At 41.3% G+C, this 12,271-nt stretch overlaps 3 protein-coding genes across 3 annotated transcripts; 2 read left to right on the forward strand and 1 right to left on the reverse strand.

The window, feature by feature from the left end:
* Positions 1-138: 138 nt before the first annotated feature.
* tm4sf4 (transmembrane 4 L six family member 4) lies at positions 139-2,998 on the forward strand. The gene is made up of 5 exons (XM_003974380.3): positions 139-454; positions 945-1,034; positions 1,500-1,648; positions 1,732-1,918; positions 2,202-2,998. Exons 1-5 carry the CDS (start codon positions 284-286, stop codon positions 2,214-2,216), a joined length of 612 nt encoding a protein of 203 aa, XP_003974429.1. The 5' UTR covers positions 139-283; the 3' UTR covers positions 2,217-2,998.
* Positions 2,999-3,302: 304 nt separating this feature from the next.
* LOC101065929 (transmembrane protein 69-like) lies at positions 3,303-4,564 on the forward strand. The gene is made up of 3 exons (XM_011615075.2): positions 3,303-3,455; positions 3,536-3,580; positions 3,683-4,564. The coding sequence occupies exons 2-3, from the start codon at positions 3,536-3,538 to the stop codon at positions 4,418-4,420; spliced, it is 783 nt and encodes a 260-aa protein (XP_011613377.1). The 5' UTR covers positions 3,303-3,455; the 3' UTR covers positions 4,421-4,564.
* A 169-nt stretch (positions 4,565-4,733) lies between these two features.
* On the reverse strand, positions 4,734-12,226 carry LOC101062048 (calcium-binding mitochondrial carrier protein SCaMC-1). The gene is made up of 10 exons (XM_011615074.2): positions 12,012-12,226; positions 10,324-10,450; positions 10,143-10,230; positions 9,051-9,162; positions 7,017-7,175; positions 6,759-6,911; positions 6,538-6,645; positions 6,238-6,405; positions 6,002-6,152; positions 4,734-5,576 (listed from the first exon to the last, which is right to left on the reverse strand). Exons 1-10 carry the CDS (start codon positions 12,195-12,197, stop codon positions 5,395-5,397), a joined length of 1,434 nt encoding a protein of 477 aa, XP_011613376.2. The 5' UTR covers positions 12,198-12,226; the 3' UTR covers positions 4,734-5,394.
* Positions 12,227-12,271: the final 45 nt, after the last annotated feature.

Genomic DNA, 12,271 nt, shown 5'->3' on the forward strand with positions numbered 1-12,271 from the left:
TAATAGATATAAAGATGTTAAGAGGCCTTTATCCTTAATGTGGTCTCTGATCAAGCCAATTTGCAATTGGCTGTTGCAAAATGATAAGAGACAGGTAGGGTGGGGAGGGGGATATAAAGGCAAACCTGGAGCATCAGCCACCCAAAGACTCTGGACAGGTGCAGCAGAAAGGGTCATTCAGATAATTCAGTAAATTTGAGAAGATTCTAATCTCAAATCAATCAAAAGATAAACCAAAAGAGAATTTCAAGTACTATTAAGAGATTGAAGAACTCGGGTCAGAATGTGTTCAGGTGGCTTTGCCAAGTGTCTGGGGATCAGTCTGCTGCCTCTGTCTATTGTGTGTGTGCTATGTAACATATTGCTCTTCTTTCCTGGTGGAACTTCAGTGGATAAAGACAATATCACAGTGCAAGTCTGGTACTTTGGAGGTATTATTGGATCTGGAGTGCTGGTGAGTACAATGAAATGGCAAAGGCAATAATTAAAGTATTCTGCAATGGTGTGGATCCAATTATGCATATTTTATGTCAGTACAAAGGTATTCTGATGTTTCAATTTTGGGGCTACAGCAATACTATTAACTCACATTCATTGTTAATATCAGAGAAAACAATTAATTTATGTAATAGCAACAGTCCAGGTATTATTACAAGCTTGTACTGTGGTTTGAAGGGACAGTAAAGGAAAAGGAAAATATTTATTTAAAAAAAATTCTTAATGATTATGATTACATCTGCAACAAATTGCACATTAAAATTAATTTTATGTTATTCTTTATGTAATGTCAAAGATACAGTATATATAGTACAGTATTACCCTGTTTAATCCCGAACAACAAAGCTGAACTGTTTGATGCTCGTGTGTGTGTGTGTGTGTGTGTGTGTGTGTGTGTGTGTGTGTGTGTGTGTGTGTGTGTTTGTGTGTACATACCTGGTTAACAGATGATCTTCCCAGCTCTGGTCTTTCTTGGTTTGAAGAACAATGACTGCTGCGGTTGCTGTGGCAATGAAAGCTGTGGACGGAGATTTGCTGTGAGGAAAAATATTTTTTACTCCACATTTAAAAATCAAACAAATTTGCTGCGGCTTAAAAGTTAGAAAAGTTTCTGGACAGATTTATGACAGCAATTGGCAGCTTTCCATAGTTTCACTTGGAGTGAAAGAGGGAAAAAACCTCATATGTTTGTTCTTTGATAGCAACTAAAATATATAGACTAAAACCCAAATAACTTGTTTATACAAGGGTTTACTGTCATTGCAGTGGTTTTATTTGCACTCTGTCAGTGGTTTCACGGTGTGTCACTTGTTAAATTGTCAAGTTTATTCTCCTTTATTTTAAGCAAACACAACTATACACTGCTTCTCTTATTTAAACAGCAATAAATGCTGGAATTATAAACACCCCCCCCCAACTAATTTTAATTACTCTATTAGGGGATTGTCATTCATTTGAATTGGGTATTTTCAAGTAATACACTTTTCTTGCTGTCTATGTAGATGCTGAGTTCCATACTCTTCGCTGGTGTAGGTGTTTTGGGAGCTGGTTATTCTTTTATCATTTCTATTGTGGCCATAAATCATGGACCCAAGTGTTTGGTTTTCAAAAACGAGACCCACAGGGAATGGAGTGTGCCCTTCTCTAATGGGTGAGACACATATGAACAAATAAATAAAAAAATTAAAATTATTATGTAGACTTTTCTTACATTTGACTTTTCATCCTTTTCAGAGATTACCTGTCCAACACATCGTACTGGTCACGGTGTTTAGAGCCAGATGGTGTGGTGTCCTGGCATCTCTCTCTGTTCTCGGTGCTGCTGGTCATGGGGTTAATCCAGATAGCATTGTGTGCTGTGCAGGTGGTGAACGGCCTGCTGGGAGCTCTATGCGGGGATTGCTGTGGCTGCTGTGGAGGGGTAAGTGGTTAGGTTAAGATAAGTTACTTCAGTCGAATGTGTAGCAATGCCATTTATTTTGAAGGCATGCATGGATTTAATTTTACAATAATATTAAGTAAAGAAAAAAAGTAAGAAATAAAGATTAAACAGCCCACTTTCTCACAGAAGTGAGGGATTTGCAAGAAAAATTCTCTTACAGAAAATACAATTATTTTCCCTTCAGGTTAAAATATTAATGGTCATTATAGTATGCATGGTGTAAGAGAGAAAACATATTTATTCATTGTTTTGTGTGTTTCAGAATGGAGCAGTCTAAAAATCAGAAGAGTCAGAAGATATGTTTGAAGATTATAGTAGTGTCTAATGCATAAGAGCTCATTGATTACATTGTGTGTCCTTTCTTTGAACACCCCTGTGAAGTGACAGAGCTCTCAATTCTCCAGCCTAATGCTCATTGATTACCATGTCGATCCACCAATAATAACCACTCGATTAAAATGATTTTACTTGTGCTGTACAGGATGCCGATGAATATCATACTGGAAAAAGGGGAGATGATATGGAATAGAATTTTTGCTCGAGTTTTTCTAAATACAAAGAAATTTGCATAAAAGCCAATGTTGGCTCCAAAGCCTTCATGAAATATACCGTTCTGCCATCTACTGGTAATGGACAAAATAACTGGATTTGTCTATTTCTTTGTCTCATAACAAGGTATTTCTTGTCGCTAATTTTATTTCTTCATTACGTGTCGACACTTGTGATACAAATGTGGGAACTGTTATGTTTTAAAGCTGTCGATGATCAGATTACATGCTATTTAACGTTTAATAGATACTGTATATCATTAATATTTAATCACACAAATATATTCTCAGTAACATAATCACACAGCACAGTTAGTCAAAATAACTGGGGAGAAAATACGATCATCATGGTTCAAGAAAGCATTAAAGTATGCATTGGACTAATTACCTGACAGCACCAGAGAGCAGCACTGGATGACGCTGTAATTCCAGATGAGATTAAAGAACTGTGACTGCAGTTTTAGTATGTTACACTTCTACTCTTTTTAACATGTATAATAAAAATGCATGTGGAACATTTTGTCTGGTCTTACTTATTATCTCTCACATTTATATGTCTTTATTTTCACTTGCATGTTCAAAAAAAATTTATGAATGAATGAATGAATGAATGAATGAATGAATGAATCAATCAATCAATCAATCAATCAATCGTGCATTAAAATCGATGAAGAATGATGTATCATAAACTACTAATACTTTGTTCTCATACAGATAAATATCTATATTTTTATTCTATTAAAACAACCAACAAAAATTTGGCAGATACTTCAAGCTCAACCTTTACGTCAGCCGTATGTTCAGTTTGACAATTTATTGCCGGAACCACATATTGAGGATGTTAGTAGAGACGGAAGAAAAACGTGACGTACCGGTGTGTTTCATCATTTGTTGTTCCCCGTTTCCCACTGGGTGACCTAAGGAATGATACAAACGCTATCTCCTGAGGATTTTGATCCGAAATAGTGGTAAGCGTATATGGTGTGTATGTAATATTTGTAGTTTCTCTTTCAGTCATCAATCATTAACTTGTCAACTCTTTAATCAGATGTTCTCAGTCGTACTTAAAAGAACTGCCTTTGCAGCCCGGAAGGTAATCTGGCCTTTAAAAAAATATATATTGTTCACATTTTGGATCTATTGTGTTTGCAATAAAAGATGTTCATGGTTTTTCTTTTTCCGTTATTTTTTTCAGTTAGCCCAGTGGGGGGGTATTCAAACACGATGTTTGACTTCCCAGGGTGGTTTCAGGCTGAATGGCTGTCTCGCTTCGACAGCAAGGAGACATTTTCCACAGGACTGTGTTACCCTGGGGTTGAAGAGGGTGGAACTCTTCCAGCTTTCTCCAGCTCCCTCTTTAGTGTGGAGCCAACATGTCCACTCTTCTGCTGTGAGATTTAAAAAGCGTGCACAGCCCGAGCCTCCTCCTCGGGAGCTGGACTTGCTGCGCTATGACATGAGGGACCTGTGGAAAAGCCCAAAGCCTGCACTGACTCTCGGGTTTGCGGGGCTCATCCCCTTTGTGACTCCAGTTTTGATCATGGGAGTGAGAGAGATCTACTGTCCAGAACTGGCCTATGCTCAGCTGGCATATGGCGCATCAATACTTTCCTTCCTGGGTGGAGCACGCTGGGGCTTCGCGCTCCCTGAGAGCAGTCCAGCTCAACCTGACTGGATCAACCTGGCCAACAGTGTGATCCCGTCGCTGCTCGCATGGATGACAATGCTGATGAGTGACAGTGTCACCCCTGCTCTCACTATGCTCATCATGGGACTTGGAATATCGCTGCATTATGATCTGTCTCTGCTGCCCACTTACCCCAGCTGGTTCAAAGCCCTGCGTGCTGTTCTGACCACAGTGGCATTTTTCTCTCTGGTTGGGACTCTCATTGTTAGTCAACTATACCCAGAAAAGAAGTTGTTCTGGGATTAAATTATACCCAAACAGTTCTGTAACTTTCCTTTGTTTTGTGACACTTCTGTTGGATTTAAAGAATATGTTAAATGGAGTTCTTAAAAACACTGTGTCCTCTTACGTGGATAAGATTAGACGTCTTAATTCAGCCATACGCACCTATTACATAAGATGTTAAGTAGTGTAATCTGTACTCTTGGCATCCAATAATAGGCTACCTGGTTTACAGAATATTTTAATATTGCCATTTCCTCAGTATTTGTATCAATGAAGGACAGACGTTATCCAGATACATTATAAATAACATGAACATAAACTCAAAGCCCATTACTTTTCTATCCAAACGTCTTTAATATTGTAAACATCAGGATCTAATGATTGAAATTTAGGAAAACATGAAAGGTATAGAAATTGATAAGATATCTAATGACAACAAATACATAAGGCACATTTCTCCAATCTAAGGTCAAATAAGCTGCAGTAATAACCACTTTTAAACTGCTCCAGTAAATTCTGACAGCAAAGTGCATCCGTAATTATTTTTAAACACTAAATATTTCCAAAAGCCCCAACCACTCAAAGTATAAAACATTAAGGGGAAAATACAGTATTGGATTTTAAACCCCACCCTTTTTTGTAAACAGTTAAATTTGTGAATTTTCAAAATAAATGCAAACCCCTTTAGCAAGTGTCACGCTCTGATAGTATAAAGGCATTTTTGGGAAAAAAATATATTTTTAGTGCATTTTTAAAACAAGACTGTGTCTGGTTTTGTGGTAAACAGAAACAAGACGTCAAATAAAAAGAACTGAAATATCAATTGCCTTTTGAGTGTGTCTGCAAGTGTTGAACTTGCTAGTTTGATGGCCAGTGTTCAGTAAACTGGAAAACATCTCCAATGACACATTTGTATCACCTGTGTGAGAGCAGGAGGATTTGCTCGGGCTTCATAATGTGTACTAACATCCTCTTGGCTCTCAAATGACTTCTCCCTACTTTTGGATACCTAAACTGTAACGCATGTTCTCATACACCACATAACTGATGCTCACAGCCGGGATGACTTTCATGAAATTGGGCAGGATGCCGCGGTACAGTCCAAAGAATCCTTCCTTTTCCAGAATCTTCTTTGCTATCTGACTCATGGACATCTGCTTGGAGCCCTCAATGGAAGCTGAGAAATGCAGAAAAAGAACAAAAACAATTAAAATAGGACATTTTGAAAACCATTATTTAAAATCTGACGTAGGTGGATGTTATCAGCAATTATTGGCTGGGGGGGGGGGGGGGTTGCACATTTACTGTTGGTGATGTAGCAAGCTTGGAAACTGCTGTCGAAACAGTCGAATGATTAGTTGCATTAAAAGAAAACGCGTCTCCAACAACTTTTATTCCTCATTTTTTGTTTTTCAGTTGATTATTAAGCAGTTGTACGATATTACAAGTGTGCTAAGGATTCTGTAACCTCCATTTAAAGAGTAGAAGGTTGCATAAAAACATAAGATAATTCACAATAATGACACTGCTTTCATTCATCTTTTCATTGTTTTGGCATGCTTCAAGAATAACTCTGGAAAACTTTGAAAAGGGCGCGATTACCTTGTGCCTGCATCCTAGTTCGGATCAGAGCGAGAGGGTAACTGGCCACCTGCCCACAGGAGCTGGATATGGTTCCACAGCCAAGCAGCACCAGAATGCCGGGATTGGCCGTATCTTTGGCGTATTTTGATAACCACAGGTTCTTCAAGCTCTGGTAAGTGTGACAGTGAAAGTTTAAGTACACATCTGAGGATTATATGTAGGCCTCCATCTAAAGTTTAAACTTTCACATGTACCTCGTAGATTGCCAGATCAATACCAGCATATGGAATGATGCCCAGGATATTGGGGATGTAACCCTTGTAAAACGCCTTCACACCCTCATTCTTTAAGATTTTCTTGGCGCAGTCAAACATTCCAGAGTACTGTCCCGTCTTCCTCAGCGTCAGCCGTGTTTTTAGCACCTGCAAGGAGGCAAATTAGCAGACTTTAGTGGCAGCAATAATGCAAACAAACTGATACTGAGCATATGCTTGTGGAAGCAGAGCTGAGCAGGTCATACAGTACATCCCTACAAGGACACGTTCCGCGCTCACCTCCATGGGGTAGATGGCTGTTTGTGCTGTGGCTCCTGCCAGCGATCCCGCCATGAACCTCTCATGGGTCCTGACCTTGCCCGGTTCACTTGACAGCAGCTTCTTGTACTGTTAGACACAACAGCGGCGTGAAGGTCAGAGCAGATTAGAATGTTACCGGCGTCAGCGGTCGACAGATTCAGCAAAGGTTAAGATGTGTACTGAAGATCAGCTGGAAATACCTGCTCGTAAGCCATGAATTTAATGGCAGTCTCCGGGGCAATCTTCAGCACGTTGATGCCGTTTCCTCTCCACAGAGACGTCACGCCTCCCTCTTTTAACATTTGCTTAAAGCCGCCAGATAAACTGATTTTGTTGCTCTTGGTCGCGTGGACCTAAAGGTACCAGAATATTAGAAATAGGTCAACGTTTTAAAAATGAACTAACCCTCACATGTGACTGAGGGGATGTTAAAGGTTTTCATGAGGGTTCTGACGCACCTGCATGAACACCTTCATCCTGTCCAGCGGAGCCGTGCCTGTACGGGACACGGCGCCCGCCATGGCCCCGGCCGACAGCTGCTTCCACCACAGACCGCTCGTCTTCTCCTCTTCTGTAAACTCATCTGGGATGGCCAGACTCTCGCCAATGTCCAGCACCTGCGGAACGCAGCATTATTTATTTGGAGTGTTTTCTTGTCTTGTCAGCGTCTCAGCCTCACAACGACACGCCAGGCTGCGTTCAAAGCCTCATCAGATGTTACACAAAACTGCAGCGCAGCTTATAATTGGATAAAGAGCCGTAGTACACGGAAGACAAAATCACTTAATCTGACTTCTATTGGAATCTTGTTCTCTCACCGATATGTAAAATTAGGCTCCCATATTGCATCAGAAAAATGTTTCCATGGTTACTATCTGGTGATCTTCACCTTCCATTCTAATAATCTAATTAAATATGGATTTTTTTGAAGTAAAAGGTGGAAAAAAAACACATTCCGAATCATTTTTGGACCTATTAGAGATGGGTTCTTAAAAGAAAAAGTACTGGAGTCTTTCTTATCTTATAAACTTGAGACTTAAATGAGGATGTGAATGAGAAGGAATTGACATTTCATTAATTTCCAAATTCAACAATGCAAATAAGAACAATTGTGGATTTGAGTCTATCTTGACAACATTCATGTGGTGTGTAAACACACCAGTGCTGACATTATTTTGGAATAAATTTGTGCTTTTAGAGAAAAACCGAGTATCCGACGTAGCAAATGCGATGATAAGTATCTTTTATGGTCACAGAATGAGAGCAGAACATTCTGGGTTTAAGCCAAATGAGGTAAATTTGCTGCTATTGTGCCTTTGTGTAAAAGCAGTAATAAACAGACATGAAACAGACTCTCAGACAGGATTTGCTAGGACACATAATTCAAGTTTCCCTCGATAACCAGGGGACAGCGGAGCTAAATAAACCGACCTACCACGTCCACCTCCACCTCATAGATCCCACCATCATCTTCTAAGTCAATGAAAAACCAGTTTTGCTGCTGCTGTTGTTGGGGCTGCAGCAGCGCCATGGCAACGTCACCGCGCGGTGCAGTGGTCTCCCCTTTACAACCAGAGGCTCAGATTGCTCTGAATCCTTTAAACCAGTAAACGTTGCGTCCAGCCAGATGTTGCTGTAGCTGTGATCCAGCAGGAAGGAAGAAAAGAAGAATCCAAAGTAACCTGAACCTGTGGCATCTATGATCCTCCGACTCTGAGCTGGCGGTCCTCCCCTCTCACTGCTCACTAACCCGTCTAGATCACAGTGACCACGTTAATCCGTCTTTGGGCCTGAAATTAGCTGATCTCTGCCTCAGTTTAGCAGCGACAGGTTAGTGTAACCTGCCAGGGTGTGAACCTTAGGGATTAACCACTGACTGAGAGCTGGCTGGGCTCCCTGCATGCAATTATTGTGCAGGTTTATTTCTGTAAATGTTAATCTGCAACACTTGGGAAATCTCTCATAAAATACACTTTCCTAAAATACACTACTGCACCCAAACATTTCTAATTAGTTACTTGCATTAGTCTGACTTTCTTATTGTGAGATATAATCAACAAAGGTCACCCATGTCAGCAGCGCCATTAAACTATTGATTGAAACTATATTTCAGAAACAACCTGTCATGAGAAAAACTATCTTAAAGAAAAAGTGAGAACACAAGTAGCTACTTTCCAACAAGAATTGACAATTGCAGTGTGTTCTCTGGAATTAAAAGTATGTTATTCTTGGAGCATTTGACACCATTTGGTATCTAATTAAAACTGGTTTCACAGGAAGGACGGTCTGCTTCTAAATGCTCCTCCTCCTGGGCACCACAGCAAACAACCATCACATGAGAAATGCTCTTTTCTACACCAGTTCAGGCCAACTTAAGCTTTTTTAAAGCTCCAAATGACAAATCTTTATCACACCACTTGTTTCCTGTCTTTCCTGCAGGTCACGTCTTAACATCCTCCGTGTCAGTAACGGACCGGCGCCGTCGGTCCTACCGTGCTGTGCTTCCAGTAGCGGATAATCTCCTGCAGATTGGTGGCGGGGTTAAACAGGAAATGCTCCCTCCATTCATTCCAGTCCACCGTCATGGTGCCGTCCACGTCGATGCTGCACGCACAGAAGAGAGGAGCTGTCATCTCTCTAAAATCTTACAAAACGTACATTTATTGATCAATCATCTCAAATGTGCACGATTGGAACCGCAACACTGAGGCGCACGGACAACATGCAAAGCAGGAGACTATTGATGCATATTCAGTCTTTCTTCTGTCTCCTTCCTCCAGATTATTTTGTGTGTGCTGAAAGGCTCATTTTTAGTTTTCTTTGATTCGCAGGCTTCATCACTGCTGGACGTCTTTATTCAACATCTTCATGAAATATTGTGTGTGTGCAAAATAAACACACACACAGACCCTGTTTCAATTGGATCTGACAGGCAACGAGGGGACGGACCAGTGTGTCTTCATTGATAGAAAAAGGGATTTTATTCACTTCCCATTTTTGGAGGTGTGTGTGCTTATTTTGGTGGAGCTTCATGCTGACGGGGGTGAACGCTGTGTGATTCATAAGCCTGACTAACTCTGGTGGAGTGTGTGTAGAGAAACTGGAAGCACGTGCTCCCATTTTTCACTCTTTCGACGGCAGAGAACTTCCTGATCTCCGGTGGGGAGATCCCTGCACATTCACTCAGTCGATTCTGATCAATGAACCGAGTGTTTTGAGAAATCAAAAGATAAAAAATACCTGTTTATCTGCGTTTCTATGTTCTTCTTCATTCATTTACAGATAACAGCTTCTAACATTACCATGCTTGTTACAATAATGCAGATTTAAATAAGGTCATTTACTTTAATAAACTCAGTATATTTTTTTCTTCTCTTCATATTTACTTCAGCCGGGTCAGAAGTGTCTCTGTCGGTGCTTTATCAAGAATTATCAGCACATTTTCATGCACAAACTGAACTGTTATCAGTCCCTCACACTGGTTCTACCCCACCTTTAACATTTTTCTTTAAATTTTAATGCGTAAAGACGGAATCTTTTCACAGGTTTGCTTCCATTAAAGGCTCCTAAGACGACTGTGTTACCTCTGCAGGATCTTCTCTGCCTCCTCTTTGCTGATGTCCAGCCCCAGATCAGCAAGTGACTGCTTTATTTCCGTGTGGTCAATCCGACCTGAAGAGGGGGGGGGGGAAGCCAAAAACCCAGTTACATCTTTTCCCCGATATCATTTTGATCCACAGTTAAGAAACTAAAAATCCTGTTAACCATCGTTGTTTTTGTCCAAACTCTTGAAGGTGAGTTTCAGCTTCTTCTCGTGCTCCTTCAGGTACTTGCTGAACTCACTGAAGTCCAGCCCTTCGTCCTCATCTTTGTCACCGGAGGAAATTATTTTCTAGGGAGAGACGCAGCATATTAGCACATTCCTCCTCCCCCCCCACCACCCCCACTGGCACCTGTGTCTGTCAGCTCGTGGCAGAACAACAGAGATATTCCTTCTCTACCTTATCCGAGTTCACTCACGTCACTCAGTCTGGCGAGTTTTTGCAGCCGACCTCTTTTGCCTTTGAATTTTATTTTCAGCTTCTTTTTACCGAGAGCGGAAGCAGACGGATGTTTCTGCTGATCAGAGCTGATGTAACAGCCCAGAATTCCGCTCGCTACTAAATTGATCCCTCAGTGGATCGATTGCACGATTATTTAAGCAGCCAAGGAGAGACCAACAATAAACGCTCTCCTCCACCCACAGTTTGAACTTTGTAACAGTGTGAAATTCCTGCCTGTGATTTGTTCACCCGCCCTGCTTTTAAATGCCTCAAATTGTTCCAACGTTGGCAGAAAAGGCAGATATTCACTGCAGACAGTTGTATTCAGCTTTGCCAAAGGTCTCAACATCTAACTGATATTTGGGAGATGCAACAAGCAGGATGTGCTCTGCAGAATGCTGGCACTTGCTGGAGCAGTTTGGTGTTGGATGCCTTGCTCCAGGGCAGTCTGTAAAGGTAGAGGAGGAGCTGCTCTCTATTTGATTGCTTGGAACAAGTCAATAAAGCTGATTTTGTTATAATGATCTCAAAGGTTAGAGAAACTGGAGGTAAAGTAACTTATATGTGGCTTTTATTTAGGAAATTTAGAGTTAATGGCAAAATTGAAATAAAGCTAAACAAAACTATGCAGAGCATGGAAATCTAACTTCAGCAGCTGATTAATTTCATGTGATGCAACTCAAAGCTGCAGACAGACCCTGGGGGGCACTTTTTTAGCTCCATTTTAACAGAAGCTCCACACCAGCGTGAACCACAGCTAATTAAAGTACTGAGGAAGCTGCTCTGGATGATGGCAGCGATGTCTGCAGCTTTTCTGAGGTGTCTCAACCGCAACATCAGACCCCAGTAATCCAACGGTGTGACTCAATTTGGGCCTTGGTTATAACACATTATATCTGTAAATGTTGACACGGAAACATGCTGATAACATACAAAAAACAACTAGCGTGAATTTACCATTTACTTGTGTTGGCAGTGCATTAATGAACCAAAATACCTGCCAGTCGCTCAGTAATACATCACTTATCTGTACATATTTAAAGTAAATGATGTCTGCAGACAGATATGTAATAGAACGTAAATGAGGGCCTATACAAGAGTCACATTACTGCCTCCTGACACTGTGGCTTCACTTGTCCTGAGTGTGAGCACATCTGGGGGCTTTGACACACAGTCTGTTCTCATCTGACAGGAGATCAATACATAAACTGTAATCCATTACTGCATGAGAAAAAAAATCAAATGTTATGATGAAATGAGTTAATCCTGTTAAAAGATTACATTAAAACACACGCAAACTCGAATCCAAACTGGGATAAACGCGTCTTTCCCTTCAGGAATGCGCTTCTACACAGTATTTGATCCAGACATGGGGCCTCTAAACCCAGCCGCCTCCTTCTCTGAGCCTACCTGGGCTGCTCCTTTCCCGGACTTGATGCCCATCGCAGCCAGGCCAGCTCTCAGCTCGGACACGTCCACTTTTCCGTCCTTGTTGGCGTCCAGTTTGGCGAACAACTCCTCGTAAGTTTTGGGGCCATCCTGGGACGCGGCGCACCGGCAGTGGGGGAAAAACAGCTTCCCTACAATCTGAAACATAGTTGCACCGAGACGGAAGAGACGGCCTGCAGAGCCCCACACGCACACACCGAACGCGCAAAGAGGTTCCGCGC

The sequence above is a fragment of the Takifugu rubripes genome, chromosome 20 (genome assembly GCF_901000725.2).
Source record: "Takifugu rubripes chromosome 20, fTakRub1.2, whole genome shotgun sequence".
Lineage (NCBI taxonomy): Eukaryota > Metazoa > Chordata > Actinopteri > Tetraodontiformes > Tetraodontidae > Takifugu > Takifugu rubripes.

Bases quoted from the DNA above. Each gene is read 5' to 3' on its own strand.
- tm4sf4 (XM_003974380.3), top strand. From the start codon at position 284: ATGTGTTCAGGTGGCTTTGCCAAGTGTCTGGGGATCAGTCTGCTGCCT. The intron at 455-944 runs GTGAGTACAATG...CCTGGTTAACAG, and splicing joins TTATTGGATCTGGAGTGCTG to ATGATCTTCCCAGCTCTGGT. The intron at 1,035-1,499 runs GTGAGGAAAAAT...CTGTCTATGTAG, and splicing joins GCTGTGGACGGAGATTTGCT to ATGCTGAGTTCCATACTCTT.
- LOC101065929 (XM_011615075.2), top strand. From the start codon at position 3,536: ATGTTCTCAGTCGTACTTAAAAGAACTGCCTTTGCAGCCCGGAAG. The intron at 3,581-3,682 runs GTAATCTGGCCT...TATTTTTTTCAG, and splicing joins CTGCCTTTGCAGCCCGGAAG to TTAGCCCAGTGGGGGGGTAT.
- LOC101062048 (XM_011615074.2), bottom strand. From the start codon at position 12,197: ATGTTTCAGATTGTAGGGAAGCTGTTTTTCCCCCACTGCCGGTGCGCC. The intron at 9,163-10,142 runs GTAACACAGTCG...CTGTGCGTGCAG, and splicing joins GCAGAGAAGATCCTGCAGAG to CATCGACGTGGACGGCACCA. The intron at 7,176-9,050 runs GTAGGACCGACG...TGCGTTCCGCAG, and splicing joins GCTACTGGAAGCACAGCACG to GTGCTGGACATTGGCGAGAG.